Consider the following 14,006-nt stretch of genomic DNA (forward strand, 5'->3'; position numbering starts at 1 on the left):
AGGTGTTTGTATGGAAAATAATAATACAAGAATAAATTGTTTCGAATGCTTACAACTGTAAACCTACTTTTGTCCCCCCTATATATAATAAAGTTTACATTTTCATAGACATACTGAAGAGTTAAGAATTTTCCATTTCAATTTTCCACATCTTATCCTTCATGACCTTATGAGATTTTTGGAGCAGCTACAATCCCCATTTACAGTAGATAAATAGAAATTAAGATGATCCCAGCCAAGCTGAGTCTCAATTCTTCCATCATCAATCAAGTTCTAAGGCTACAGTGGATTTGAAATGATATCTGAAGTGATAGAACCTGAGCTGTGGTGAAACAAGTTGTTTTCTTCCTTTATTTCTTTTCTAATTAACGGAGAGATGACAACCTGGCACAGGATAATTATTTTTATTCTTTAAACCCAATTGCAGAATTAATATGTTTTTATGTTTTATTCTTTCCAATAAAATAATTTTTAAAAATCTTCATCTGAGGATATGTTTATTGATTTTGGGGAGAGAGAGAGAGAAACATCGATTGTTTCTTCCCTTACCCGCCCAAGGCCAACCAACTTAGCCACCTGGCCAGAGCTCTCCAGTAAAATCTACCATCTGTCTATCTGTCTGTCTGTCTGTCTGCCTATCCATCCATCCATCCATCCATCCATCCATCCATCCATCCATCCATCCATCCATCCATCCGCACACATATATATATTTTTACAGAAGTAAAAATCTGGAACCAGACAATCAATAATTAAAGATTATGATGCATGTAGAAGGGCAAGAGATTTGGAGTGACAATGCTAAAAGCCTTTTAAACACTAAAAATCTGTTTTTGATAATCACTCTTAAGTTGGCAAGTAAATTACTTTTCTCTCTTTGAAAATGCATACTAAAAACTGTTTTATTGGGAATAATTTTTAAACCATAATCTTTCACATATCCTAAATCTTAAAAAATGTGTATAAGATACATAAAGATATTAGACGAGAATTCAGTTCCAGAGTTCAAATATAGTAATATCATCATTCAAAAGAAAATTTAAGAATATTTATTAAATACTTATATTTTTATTAAAAGACAAAACTATTTTAAGTTTTAGTTTAGTGTAGCATTACTGTAGTTTAATGTTTAGAAGTTATCATTTGCTTCTGAAAACTAATGATTTGGTATCAGACAAAACTAATTCTATTGCTCATACAGCTAGTGATTTTCTTGAGAATATTTGGAACTGGGTAGTCTGATTCCCTCCGGGGGTAAAAAAAAAAAAAGTCATGACCTTTACTCCTTTTCTGAAAACAAACCTGATATTTCACTTTAAAGATGTGTACACTTAGGCACTTTGGCTGAGTTTTGGTAAAGAAGTGAGCTCAAAAGTCCAATGAACTCATAATTTCACCCTATCAAAGTCACACGGACAGTGCCTTTGTGCCCATATCTTTGCAGTAGTACTAACATGAGGCTGTGAAAATGACAATGATTTAAGCATTCAAGGAAAATGAAAATGGTAATTTTGGTGAATTTTGTTAGCACTTGGTCCAAGAATGACTTCTAACTTCAACTAAATTAGGCAGTAGGGCAGACGGCATCTGACTAGTTTGATATTCGAACTCCCCCGCCCCCCACAACATATTTACACATCAGGTGTAGTAATACATGCATGAGTAAAAGGAGGTTTAAACAAAATTCTACTTATTTGATATATAACGGCCAAATTTGACAGAATTCCACTTTAATGAAATTTATATTGGAACATCCTTGAATTTGCAATATGTATACTCATTTATTCCATAATAGAAAATTAACTTAAATAAGATAAAAAAAATTTTAAGCCAGTTGTGAGAGAATTTGAGATACTGTAGCGAACTTTTTTTGAAATTTTAAAACTTATTTTGTTTTTAAGTAAAACAAAACAAAACACAATGCAACTGCATCATTCTACTTTTTTTTTTAAGCGAAAGAAGAGGTAATGTATTTTCACGAGTCATCGTGAGGGATCTAGGCACCCAGACACGATAAGTCCCTAGAGTTAATTTTAGACAATGTAGAAAAATTCCTGGCTCCGATATAATATGGTGACTCAGGCAGCATTTGAATGTTGATCACGATGTGACAGATCAGACTTCAAATTATTAAAAATGGGCTAGGATGGCAGCAAAGACGCAACTCAGGTCAAGATCAAGGAGAAAAAGTGCAAATATTATTTTATCCATTTCCAACAATGCAACAGACAACTCCTTAGCTTTGGGATAAGGGTCGGGGCCAGGATCTGGGATGATTTCAGTTCAGGAGTCCACGGAGGGGCCGTGTTGATAAATTTCTTCCGCTCGTGACCTTTAGCCTAGTTGTCAATTCTTGGGTTGGGACAACCAGTTCCGGGAGGATCCCGGGGCCCACCACCAGGTGCAGGCAGCGTGACCTTTGTCCTAGTTTAGCTTCAGGAAGGCGACGAAAGGAGAAACGGGAGGACGAGGTGCTTACAGTCCCCAGGTGTGACCCTGTCCGTTTTTCCCTAACTACTCGACCTTTCCCCACTTATTCCCCTCCCGAAATTCCCGCTCACCCGGGCAGGACAGCTTGGCTAGCGGCATCAACATGTTCACTGTAATCAGGACTCTCGTCGGACACAGCGGAAGGAGGACTGTCAGTGGCTCGCCGGGGGCACTGGAGCTCTAGGCCTCGGGGGGCGCCATCACCTGCCCGGAAGCACCAACCTGTCTGCTGAAATTTGCCTCTCTGCTCAGCAGACGGCTAAGGCTTCACGGCGTTCCCGCCTCTTTCTCCTTCTGCGCCGGCGCCACGCAAAACGCAATGGCCAGCAGAGGCTTCCGGGTCATGTACCCAAGGAGAAAAAGGAAAGGGACTCCAAGTCCCAGCGCAGCCCGCGGCTTCAGGTTGTGGATTGTATCGGTGCCGTGGTCTCACGAGTCCCATAGTGCAACGCGCACGCAGCAAAAGGCAGTGGGAGGCGGGGCGGCGCGTACGGCATCCTGGGAGTTGTAGTCTTCTACTGAAGAGCCGTCAAAGCCTGTTAGGAGCTTTGCGCAGGAGCAGTGTGCTGCCCAAGGTGAATTGACTGATATCTGATTGGCTGTCCCGAAAAAACTGAACCATCTTCGCGGTACCGGGCAGGCTCCCACGAGGAGACTGGGCGGGACTTCGGGGGAGAGGAGGCGGGGCCTCTGGGCTTCGGGCGCGAGCAGTTGAAAAACAGTTGGTGTCGGTCCCGCTAAGTTCCGACTCGGAGGTCCCGGCGCTCCTCCATGGCAGACTCCGGGGAGGTGCGGGTTTCTTCGCAGTCCCCGCCGCCTCCCTTCTCTCCCTCGTCTTCTGACGCCTCTTCAACATCTTCCCCCGGCGTCCCAGTGAGTCTGGACTGGCCACTTCCAAGCAGGAGCAGCGGCCGAACGGCGGGCCGGCTGGAGGAAGTGGAGCTGCAGATCGGAGACGTGAGTGTCGCCCCCCGGTCCCGGGGCCGCGTCCTCCCTCGGCGCCTGTCGGAAGCCCGACCGCGGCGGGCCCGGGGGGGAGGGCCTGGGAATCGGCACACCCCGCCTGGCGCGGCTCCCTCCGGCCCCCGGAGGATTCCGCTGTTAGACTTAGTGCTGAGGAATTGGGGGTTGTGCCTCCACCATCCCCATCCCTGTCTTTCCTTTTTGCCTCGCCTTCTGGTTTCAGTCACCCCTGTAACCCGAGCCCACGCTCCCCGCCACTAGGACCCTCCCCTGCTGTCCGCGGCGCTCAGGGTCAGGCTGGGGTTTCTCTCTCCGTGGGACTCAGGAGCCCTCTGTTCCGCTGGGCCGCCTGCCCGAAGCCCGCAGATAATGCTGTTGTCCATCTCAGGCTGGCTTCGCGCTGAACTCAGTTCGGAGGGGTTAGTCCCCGCCCCTGTAGCCCAGATTGGCTTCTTTTAACAGTTTTAGTCAAAGATCCCTCCGGATGATTGCTAGAATGGTTCTGTTATGTTCGCGCGCGCGCGGGCGTGCACACACAGAGACCGCCCCCCCCCCCCCCCCCTCGCTGCAACCCCGACACAGAGACACCATCGGAGGGCGGGTCACAGTTTCAGTATTTAAGGACTTCTAAGTGGGTCAAGTGAATGAGGTATTTAGGGTGTATTCTTCCTGGGAGAACTTTGTGGAATAGACCTGCCTGTGCAGATTGGAAACTGGGGAATGAACTCGATTATATCATGGCTCAAGTATTTTTTCCCCCCGCAAAATGAACAAAGTGAACACAGCTTCTATTTTTGCTGAGCAAGACTGGTTTCAAGTGAGTATGTACAATGGAGTGCAGATGTGCTATCTAGAAACTGTTACTTTACATCGTAAGTGAAGAAATATCCACCAAGACTTGGATATTTTCTGCAAGTATTTTGATTACGTTGATTTTGTCAGCTCAGAATTTGTGTTCTTTGATATCTATGTTTTCATGGTCTAGAGTGTTCACAGGTACAAAGGGTGAACAATGCCCTTGTTACCCAAATATCAGTAAGAGTTGTTTATGATGGAGCCCTTCAGATGCTTCTGGTACTTAGCGTCAAGAGGTCCAAGTCATCTTGTTGAGCTCGAAGAGACTACGGGCTTGTCATGTCTCATACATAATGGGTATCTTTCTAGTGGCATATTTCCTCAAAGCTTACTTCATATTAAAGAATTTTTTAGGTTTCCTGAAAGAACTGTTTTAGTTTGCAGATTTTTTAAAGAAAATAATTTAGGCATTGGATTTAAGGTTTTAAGCTACTTTTTAGACTCTTTATGAGATGAGAATTTAAAGAATAAACTTCTATTGTTTGACTTTTTTTTTTTAAATTTCAGGCAGCATTTTCATTAACCAAACTCCTTGAAGCCACATCTGCAGTATCAGCTCAAGTGGAAGAGCTTGCCTTGAAATGTTCAGAAAATGCACGTTTCCTTAAAACATGGCGGGACCTCTTGAAAGAAGGCTATGATTCTTTGAAGCCTGACAACTGATTTGGCTGCAGAATAATGCACACCTTCTCATTTATGATATTTTCATATGTACCATATACTTAGGATAATCTCCAGTAGTTCTGTATACTCAAAATGAAATTTTTCTTGGTTTTCTTCACTTTTGTGAAAGAATACTGATGTTATTTTTGATGCTGGCTAGTATTTGTTTACCTTAAATACTTTCTGTCTAAACTTTCATAGAATTTTTTATGAAAGTTAATTTCATCAGTAGACAATAATACCACAGTGTTACCAGGAGCAAATTAGGTAGAACACTATTTGATTTGCAAGAAGATGCTAAGAATGGCAGAGTTTGAAGTTGAGCTTCATTTTATGGACCAAGGAAGGTAACTTTAAGGTTAATAATTTTAGATCCAGCTCCATTAGGCTAAGTTTTCTAGATCAATCACTGTATCTTACTTCCATATCCCTACCACCTAGAACAGTGTCACATAAAAGTCAACCTTGTGGACTTGAAGGAAAATGTTCTCTTTTTTTTTATGGAGATTTGAACTTGAACTGATTACAGCATTTAAAAATATATGATTGCCCTTCTATGATGCTTTTTAAAGAGGCTTTTACTTCAGAAAATGGAAGCTTGTATAGAAAGAATGCACATTTTCCAAGAATTTATATGCATAAATGCATAACCAAGGACACAAAATAGTGTGGGGAAGGCCTGGGGGTGGGTAAGATGCCTGGTGGAGGGAATCAATGGGAGGAAGAAAGGGGACATCTGTAATACTTTTAACAATACAGATAAATTTAAAAAAACAAACCTCCAAACCCACAAATCTCAAAAACATTATATTGAGGGAAAGAGCCAACACAAAAGGATGCACACTGTATGATTTTATTTTTATGAATTCTTGAACAGATAAAACTTATCTATTCTGATGGAAAGCAAAGGGGTACAAGAAAATTTTCTGGGTTTATGTAAATGTTCTATATTTTGAATGTGGAAGAGATAGTTCAGATATATACATTCATTGTAAAAAAAACCCAAACATTTTTCCCCCTATTTATTTCTAAGGTTAACTGCTTCTACAGATAATATTTCTCACATTCCATGCTGTTAGTCTTTGATTGTTCTCTTTAAAGTGCCTTATCACAATTATGGCTCTGTATTATTACTTTTGGAGCTTTGTAAGAAATAATTCTAAATTCTAAATATAATAATTTTAAAGAAGTTACTTTGTTTTCAATGTATCAAATTTAAATGATTATTTTCATATTATTTGACTTTATTGACAATGTTCTATTTTACTTGCTCTGTATCTTATGTTGCTTTTTCTCTTTCTCCTTGGTGGTTTGTGTCATGTGTCAGTGATTAAGCCAACTAATTCTCTACTATATAACATCTTTGATACAGCATCTTATTCTTTGTTGTTATGGAGATGTGTACAAAAATGTTCTAAAGCTCCACAATGGGGCTATGAAAGGGGACAAATGGATGGGCAAATAATAGTTTTGTTTAGCATATTAGTTCATAGTTCTTGATTAATTTTTTAAAATTAAAGGTAACAAATATGGTATGTACCTGTACCACATACATGCAGCTTTGATATTAGAAAACATTTTTCTTATGTACCATGAAAACTGAAATTTTAAAATTTACAAAAATAAACTTGTTAAAAGCAGATTTTATTTCCATTTCTTTGGGTTCATTACTCTAAAATGTTATATTGAAATATTTCAAACACAGCAGGAAAATTAAATGATTTAATGGGCACCAATGCATTTCCACCATATACATTTAATAAATGTTAGCATTTGACTGTATTTTCTTCAGATCTATGTATGTATAGAAGTTACTTTATTTGGAGAGGTAGAAAGATGGAAGAGTGAGTGAATTAAATAGACAGGAAACCAAATGGCTTCCAGAAAAGCATTTGAAAATATTTTAGATGTTAAAAGGTAGTTTCATATGTATATTTTGTAAACTCCCAGCATTTCTAAGACCCTTAACATAGACCACAATCATAATTTTTGTAGGAATACATTTTATCTATTCTCTCTTCATGATTACTGCTTTTTATTCTTTTATAGATACTCTCTTTAAGAAAAATAATTTCCCATTCCATTATTTAATAACAGTAATAATACTTTAGCCCTGGCTGAATAGCTCAGTTGGTTAGAGTGTCGCCCTGATATGCTAAGGTTGTGGGTTTGATCCCCAGTCAGGGCACATACAAGAATCAACCAATGAATGCGTAAATAAGTGGGACAACAAATTGATGTTTCTCCCTCTCTTCCACTCTCTAAAAATTTATATGAATTTATATGCATAAATGCATAACCCATGGACAGAGACAATAGTGTGGTGAAGGCCTGGGGAGTGGAGTGGGTGTGGGGTGGAAGGGATCAAAGGGGAAAAAAGGGGACATCTGTAATACTTTGAACAATAATAAAAAAATTCAAAATGTGTAACCGTGAAAAAATAAATGAATAAAATAAAATTATCAAGAGGGGTTAAGAAAATTTTAAAAAATAGTAAAATACTTCAATAAATAATCTAACAATGTAAAATAATTTAAATGTACTTTTACTTTTGTAAACTTCTTAAAAATTATAATCTAAGTAGTTAGAGAACTGAATATTATAAGCAGAATTCTAGCTTTCTATTCTGATTTTTATTGAAAGTATACTGCATTCCTCATGTAGAAAACTTACTGGAAGCATTCCAAATAAGAGCAGAAAGGACTCAAAGCAATCCATATGTTTTAATATAATTAATTTTTAGGTAATTTATTTTCAAAAGAAATCTATACAATTATATGCTCAATAAATATGCTTTTAATTCCAGTATTTTCATGTTTCAAACATTTTTGTTGTATTTAAAACTACTTGAAAACACTTTATTCCTTTTTAAAGGTTTCAAATTCTGAAAACAAAATTCCTATAGCTCAGAGACCAGAAGAATTAACTAGCAAAAAAGCAGTATCTTATGATCTGATGGGCTGTGTAAACAGAAGGTAAATCCATCTCTTGATGACAACTACTTTGTCTTTAGAGCAAAACAAAACATGAATGTACAGACTTTTCCTTCCTGAAGTTAAGTTCCTGAATATGTACATTCTAGCTCTTCTTTCTTTTTCCTTTTAACTGCTTTATGGAGATATAATTCAGGTACTATAAAATTCACCAATCTAAAGTGTATAATTCAGTGGCTTTTAGTATAATCACAGAGTTGTTTATCCATCAACATAATCAATTTTAGAACTTTTTCTTTTGCCCAAAAAGATATTCTCTACTTCTTAGTTATCACCCTCCCAAACCTGCCACCCTCAGTAAACTAATCTTTCTGTCTCCCTGAATTTGCTTATTCTAGATATTTCATGCAAGTGGAATCATATAGTATTTGTCCCTTTTTGTCTGGCTTATTTCACATTCATCATGTAGCATGTGTCAGAACTTTTTATGGCTGAATAATATTCCATCGCATGTATATAATAATTTTGTTTATCTGTTTATCAGTTGATAGGCACTTGGGTTGCTTCCATTTTTTGACTACTGTGAATGATTCTGCAAGGAGCGTTTGCATGCATATCTGTTTGAGTCATGTTTTCAACTCTTGGGTTCATACCCAGGACTGAAATTGCTGGATCATATGGTAACTGTATGACAAGCTTTTGAGGAACCACTAATGATTAGTGATGTTGAGCATCTTTTCATGTGATTATTAGCCATTAGTATTATCTTCTTTGGAGAAATGTCCAAGTCTTTTGCCCATTTTTTAATTGGGCTGCTTGTCTTTTTTGTTGTGTTGTAGGAGTTCTTTAAATATTTTAGATATTAACTCCTCAGATATATTATTTCTAGATATTTTCTTTCATTCTGTAGGTTGCCTTTCACTTTTTTGATAATGTCATTTGATACACATTTTTAATTTAGATGAAATCAAATTTATTTTTTCCTTTTGATGCTTATGCTTTTGTTGTATCTAAAAATCAGTTGCCAAGTCAAAGTTTTTGAAGGTTTAGCCATATGTTTTCTTCTGAGTTTTATGTAATATTTAGATTTTTATTCATGTTGAGTTAATTTTTGTATGTAGTGTAAGGAAGGGGTCCAACTTCATTCTTTTGCATGTGATTTGTACCAGCATCATGTGTTGAAAAGACTTTTTTCTTCATTTGATTGTCTTGGCATTTTTGTTGAAAATCAACTGACTGTAAATGTGAAGGTTTTATTTCTAGTCTTTCAAACCATTGATCTAAATATCTGTCCTTTCTGATTCACTCTTTAGCAATACTTTCACTCTCCTTTTCCAATCCCGTATGATGGTTCTCAAAGCAAAAAGATAGCAGTTAGTGACAGAGAGTTGCTGTTTTGATATCAGAACATTTTTTCCATAGTAATAAATACATTATATTGGCTCTCAAGTAAATGAAGATTTGAAGAGAAGATGAATTCTTAAAACAGAATATCTGTATTTTGCAAACAATCATTTTCTCTGACGCTATTATAGTGAGTGTTACGAAACCTTAAACCCGTTTGAAAGTGTCCATTATTCTTATGTTTGCCGATATGCATGACAGACAAAGCTCAACTTAATGCAGGAGCTGCAGATGCACTTTGTATATTCTGTTGTAAACATAATTTAACATTAAACATTGAAAAGGTTCTATACTGTATACTTCCAGAAATTTACTTGCTGTGCACACAGTGGGTACTCAAGAAATGCAAACAGAATGAATCTTTCTGAAGTAGATTTAAATTTCCTATGCAAAATTTTTGCTAGTATATATATATATTACCAATATAATTTATTTCCCTAATTTATTTTAGCCATTAATATAAATTATTAATTTTGTGGTATTTGCTTTATACTAATAAATCTACTTTCAAGCACCCCAGTGGGGTTCAGAATCAGTTATGAATAGGAATTGAGTCTAGTTGATTGAGAAATTAGTGATAATTCATAGGAGTCTGTGAAAAGAGCTGGCTTCATTAACTTAGGTGGCATCTCTTGCAGCGGCCACATTTCTACCCAGATGAATGATGGAGCATATGTCTTCTGACTTCTTTTGCTGCCGATAGATCTTCTTTGTCTGTAGTTATTCCAAAACTGATGGATCATTTCTTTGAATGGTCTTGTAGTCAGAGTATAGAGAATTGGGTTCAAAGCACTGTTGATTGGCAGAATAAAAATCACTACCCAAGAGGTTATGGTACCTGGGTGAGAAAAATGAAATAGTTTTAGTATTTATGGATGTTTGCAAGTTATAGAAACCCCTTTTCCTTGTTTCTACCCTGGCCCCCTTTCAAGTCTTTATTTTTTCCATTTGATGTTACATAATTAAATGCCAAGTCTATATGTGTTTCCAGGATATCTTTCCAGGGTGCTAGTGTTTGAGGGGGGACTGGTGCTGCAAAAAACCAGGGTTCGCTGCTAAATAGCTTTTCTCGAATACATCAGAAAAGTATTCTATAAGGCAGAAGTATTTTCCATCGAGTGATTATATATTATTATAATATGTTCCATTTTAGGAAAAATGATTGTTTAGTATTAAATCATACCTTTTGAAATATTTTAATTATTAGATAGTATGTGTAGTATTGCTCAGAGTATAAACTTATCTTTAATAAATTTCTTTTCAACTATTTATTTGGTTTTCAAAAATAGGTATGCATTTTTAGACTTTTCACTAGCTATTTTAATAAAAACATCTTTGACTAACCTTATCTTAGAAAATCACTATAGTATGTATGCAACCACCAAATACTCAGATTTTTATTGAAATTTAATTAATGCTATGTTTCTTCTTCATTGCTTATAAAATGTAAGATACTATCACCACAAACCGTGGGATAAGACAAAATTAAAAATGTATTTTTATAAATTTTTAAAAATTGGAATACATAGTGCACTATATATACAGTTAACAGGATTTTGCACATTTCTAAAAATGTGGTAAAACACACATAATATAAACTTTACCATTTTAATCGTTTTTAAGTGTAAGTACATTTCACATTATTGTACAACTATCACTATCATGCATCTCCAAAACTTTTTCATCCTGCCGAAATGAAACTCTGTACCTATTCACACCTCCGCATCCCCTTCTCCCAACCCTAACGCCACCATTTACAACCTTTCTGTCTCTAGGAATTTGCCTCCTCTAGTTACCTCCTTGATGTGGAATCAATATTTGTCCTTTTGTGACTGGCTTATTTCAATTAGCATAATGTTTTCAAGGTCCATCCATGTTGTAGCGTGTGTCAGAACTCCCTCCCTTTCTAAGTGAATAATATTACATTTTGTGTATGTAACACATTTTGTTCATCCACTGATGGACCCTGGGTTGTTTCCACCTTTTGGCTCTTGGGGATGCTGCTGCTACGAACATGGGTATATGAGTGTCTGAGTTACTGCTTTCAACTTTTTTGGGTATATGCCCATTAGTGGAATTGCTGGGTAATGTGGTAATTTTATGTTTGATTTTTTTGAGAAACTACCATTCTGTTTTCTGGAGCAGCTGTGCCATTTTACATTCCTACCAGCTGTGCGCAAGGGTGCCCTTCTGCACATCCTCACCAATACTTAGTTTCTGTTTTCGATAACAGCCATCTTACTGAGTGTGATGCACATTATTTTTAAATATCAAGAGTGTTTTCTTCTATCAGCTCTCATACTCTGGGGTAATGTTCTTTGAATTGCTATGTATTCTGGGAAGAAATTTCTTATCTTCTGAAATAAATAATTATTTCATAATCCTTTTGACCTATGTTCCTTTCTGGTGATCGTAAGCATGGGGTTACCAGAATTTCTGCACATTGAGTATAACTTATTTGAGAAATTGTTCCTTTGTCCCAATAGTAATTGTAGTTTTAGGCATTTATGTAAAGAACTGAACAGCTTCCTCTCAGTAAACATTATATTGATGAAGAAAATCTGAAGTACATTTCAAGAATTCTTGAAATGAGTTAGTGTTAAGGATCTTAATTTTCTTTTTTAGAGGAACACTGAAGAAATGGATACATTATTATTATTTTTTTTTACAGAAAGAAGAAAATAGTAGTACCTGGTATTTCTACCTGAAGCAGTGAAAGAAATTTCAGTACAAAAATGGGTATCCAGCATAATGCATCAGTAAATACAATAAAGAAAAACCGTTTGGCAAGGATCATCTCTTTTTTAACTTGATTCCGTAATTCAGTTGCTGTTATGGCACTTTGATGAATGCTGTAAAACATGCTTCCATAGGAAAAAACTATGATGATAAATGCCACCAAGTTAATACCTATTTAGAACACAAAGATTATTATTAATGTATATAAACATGCTTTCAAAACAAACAAACAAACACACAAACAAACAAAACGTATCCTTAGCTGTTGTTATTAAGGAGAAGATACAAAGACCAAGATATTCGATTTGCTCTGGTACACAGAAATCATGAATTTTTGAAAATTTGAAGTATTATTGAAGAATAGTTCAATGAAGAATGATGAAGTGTTTAATTTTGAAATGGTATATTAAAATGAGATTACAGTGATCCAATGAATATCTTGGGCCTATTAAATTAATCTTTCTAGTATTTTTAAAAATAACTCAATTATACTGTTTATTTTGAAAAAATATTACAAGTGAAAACACTTGTATGTCTACTCAAGCCAAAGATTTGTCTGGCTACTTTGAATTTGTTTATATTATAAAGGCGGAGTTAAAGTATACTTTGCTTAGTATTGTTAGGATGAATGCATGAAATACAAGTGTTTAGTGTCTTTAATTAAGGTGCATCATGTTGGAATTTATATGATAAAAGGAAATTTAAAAAAAAAATCCCTTTAGGGGATTCTGAGAGAATCCATCCTCAATGTCAATGAGAAAAACTGGTTAGAAGACCTCAAATAAAAAATTTTTAAACATTAGAAGGTATAATGAGGTTCATGTTGTGATCTATTATAACACTCGCATCAAAGGACTCATAATACAGAATTTCTTACCAAGAAAAATTGTCACTGAATAAATCTGGGCTCCAGTACTTCCTGTATCTTCTGAATGAAGAGGGAAACATACTCCATTGCTTCCATAGTAATTTTTGAAAAATTCCTTATTGATCAATGGAATGAAAGCCACTATAACCCCAATAATCCAAATGAGAATCAGCACTGTAATTGTTCTGCATTTTCTAGGTCTTAAAAATCTAAAAGGATACACGATGCAGATATATTTTTCCAATGTCAGAAATGTTAAAAGTAATACTGATACTTCTGTAGAGAGAATGGCCAAAGATCCCACAAGCTGACAATGAAAACTTTCTATCCACAGCTGTGCATGCTTATTGTATTCTCCACGAAACTTTAGGTCAAAGGCTCCAATCACAAATAAATATATTCCCATTAGGCAGTCAGCACCTACAGGGATCAATAAATTTCAAAAATTTAGAGAAATACATAGGTATAATGGAATTATGAATAAACATTAATATTTTAGTATTTGTAATATTTATATATAATATATCTAATATTTTAGCAAAAGTAGACAAGTTTCTTCTGTCTTGAGGGGGGAGCTAATTTTTATTCTAAGAGTGCATTTATGGGTAAGAACCTCTTCATCAACTCTCTTTGATAACCACACTTATAGTGCCCTTTACAGCTAAAAAGTAAGCATTTCTCTGTTCTCCAACATGCCAGTCTGTGAGAGCAGGGATCTTGTCTGTTTTGTTTTTCAGTCTAGTCTCTCACCTAGAAGTGTTGAATAAAATGCAATTACACTGAGCATCGGATTAGGGACAAAGATGGGGATCTTATTTGGTTGACCTCTTCCACTGAAATTCTCTCAGCTTAACAAGCTAAAGACATCATCCAAAATCTCAGGGAGAATGATTTAGAAGTTGCTGTGATAGAGCAATGACTCTGGATTTTGAGGTCCATAATTTAGAAGACTAACAATTATGACATGCTTTGCAGTGAGTACAATTTTAGGGGGCTTAAATTACCCAGAACTGGCCTAAGCAAACCTGTTCTCCCTGATTCTCAGTTCCCATTTTTACATCTTTCTCTGTCTCATTTTAGGTTCTCCCATT

General features: G+C 36.3%; 3 protein-coding genes across 5 annotated transcripts in view; 1 reads left to right on the forward strand and 2 right to left on the reverse strand.

Moving 5' to 3' along the window:
* The window catches only part of ETFDH (electron transfer flavoprotein dehydrogenase), a 37,455-nt gene extending 34,532 nt beyond the window's left edge, over positions 1-2,923 (reverse strand). Inside the window, exon 1 of one of the 3 annotated variants that reach the window (XR_013998592.1) lies at positions 2,562-2,918. Coding sequence is in view for 2 of the 3 variants with exons in the window: in XM_081134195.1 (XP_080990321.1) it covers positions 2,562-2,595 (34 nt within the window). In the remaining variant the exon portion in view is untranslated. Of the gene's footprint in view, positions 1-2,561 lie in introns of all 3 variants that reach the window. The other 2 variants (XM_081134195.1, XM_081134194.1) reach the window with 2 other exon arrangements.
* A 143-nt stretch (positions 2,924-3,066) lies between these two features.
* LOC308555742 (renal cancer differentiation gene 1 protein) lies at positions 3,067-6,613 on the forward strand. The gene is made up of 2 exons (XM_081134198.1): positions 3,067-3,447; positions 4,816-6,613. The coding sequence occupies exons 1-2, from the start codon at positions 3,262-3,264 to the stop codon at positions 4,969-4,971; spliced, it is 342 nt and encodes a 113-aa protein (XP_080990324.1). The 5' UTR covers positions 3,067-3,261; the 3' UTR covers positions 4,972-6,613.
* Positions 6,614-9,844: 3,231 nt separating this feature from the next.
* The window catches only part of RXFP1 (relaxin family peptide receptor 1), a gene marked incomplete at its 3' end in the record, with an annotated part of 81,437 nt that continues 77,275 nt past the window's right edge, over positions 9,845-14,006 (reverse strand). The window contains exons 15-17 of the mRNA XM_081134199.1: positions 12,925-13,335; positions 12,000-12,218; positions 9,845-10,146 (exon numbers count right to left, since the gene is read on the reverse strand). Coding sequence (XP_080990325.1) covers positions 9,845-10,146; positions 12,000-12,218; positions 12,925-13,335 — 932 coding nt within the window. The remainder of the gene's footprint in view (positions 10,147-11,999; positions 12,219-12,924; positions 13,336-14,006) is intronic.

The sequence above is a fragment of the Miniopterus schreibersii genome (assembly GCF_964146895.1).
Source record: "Miniopterus schreibersii genome assembly, chromosome: 4".
In the NCBI taxonomy this organism is placed as follows: Eukaryota; Metazoa; Chordata; class Mammalia; order Chiroptera; family Miniopteridae; genus Miniopterus; species Miniopterus schreibersii.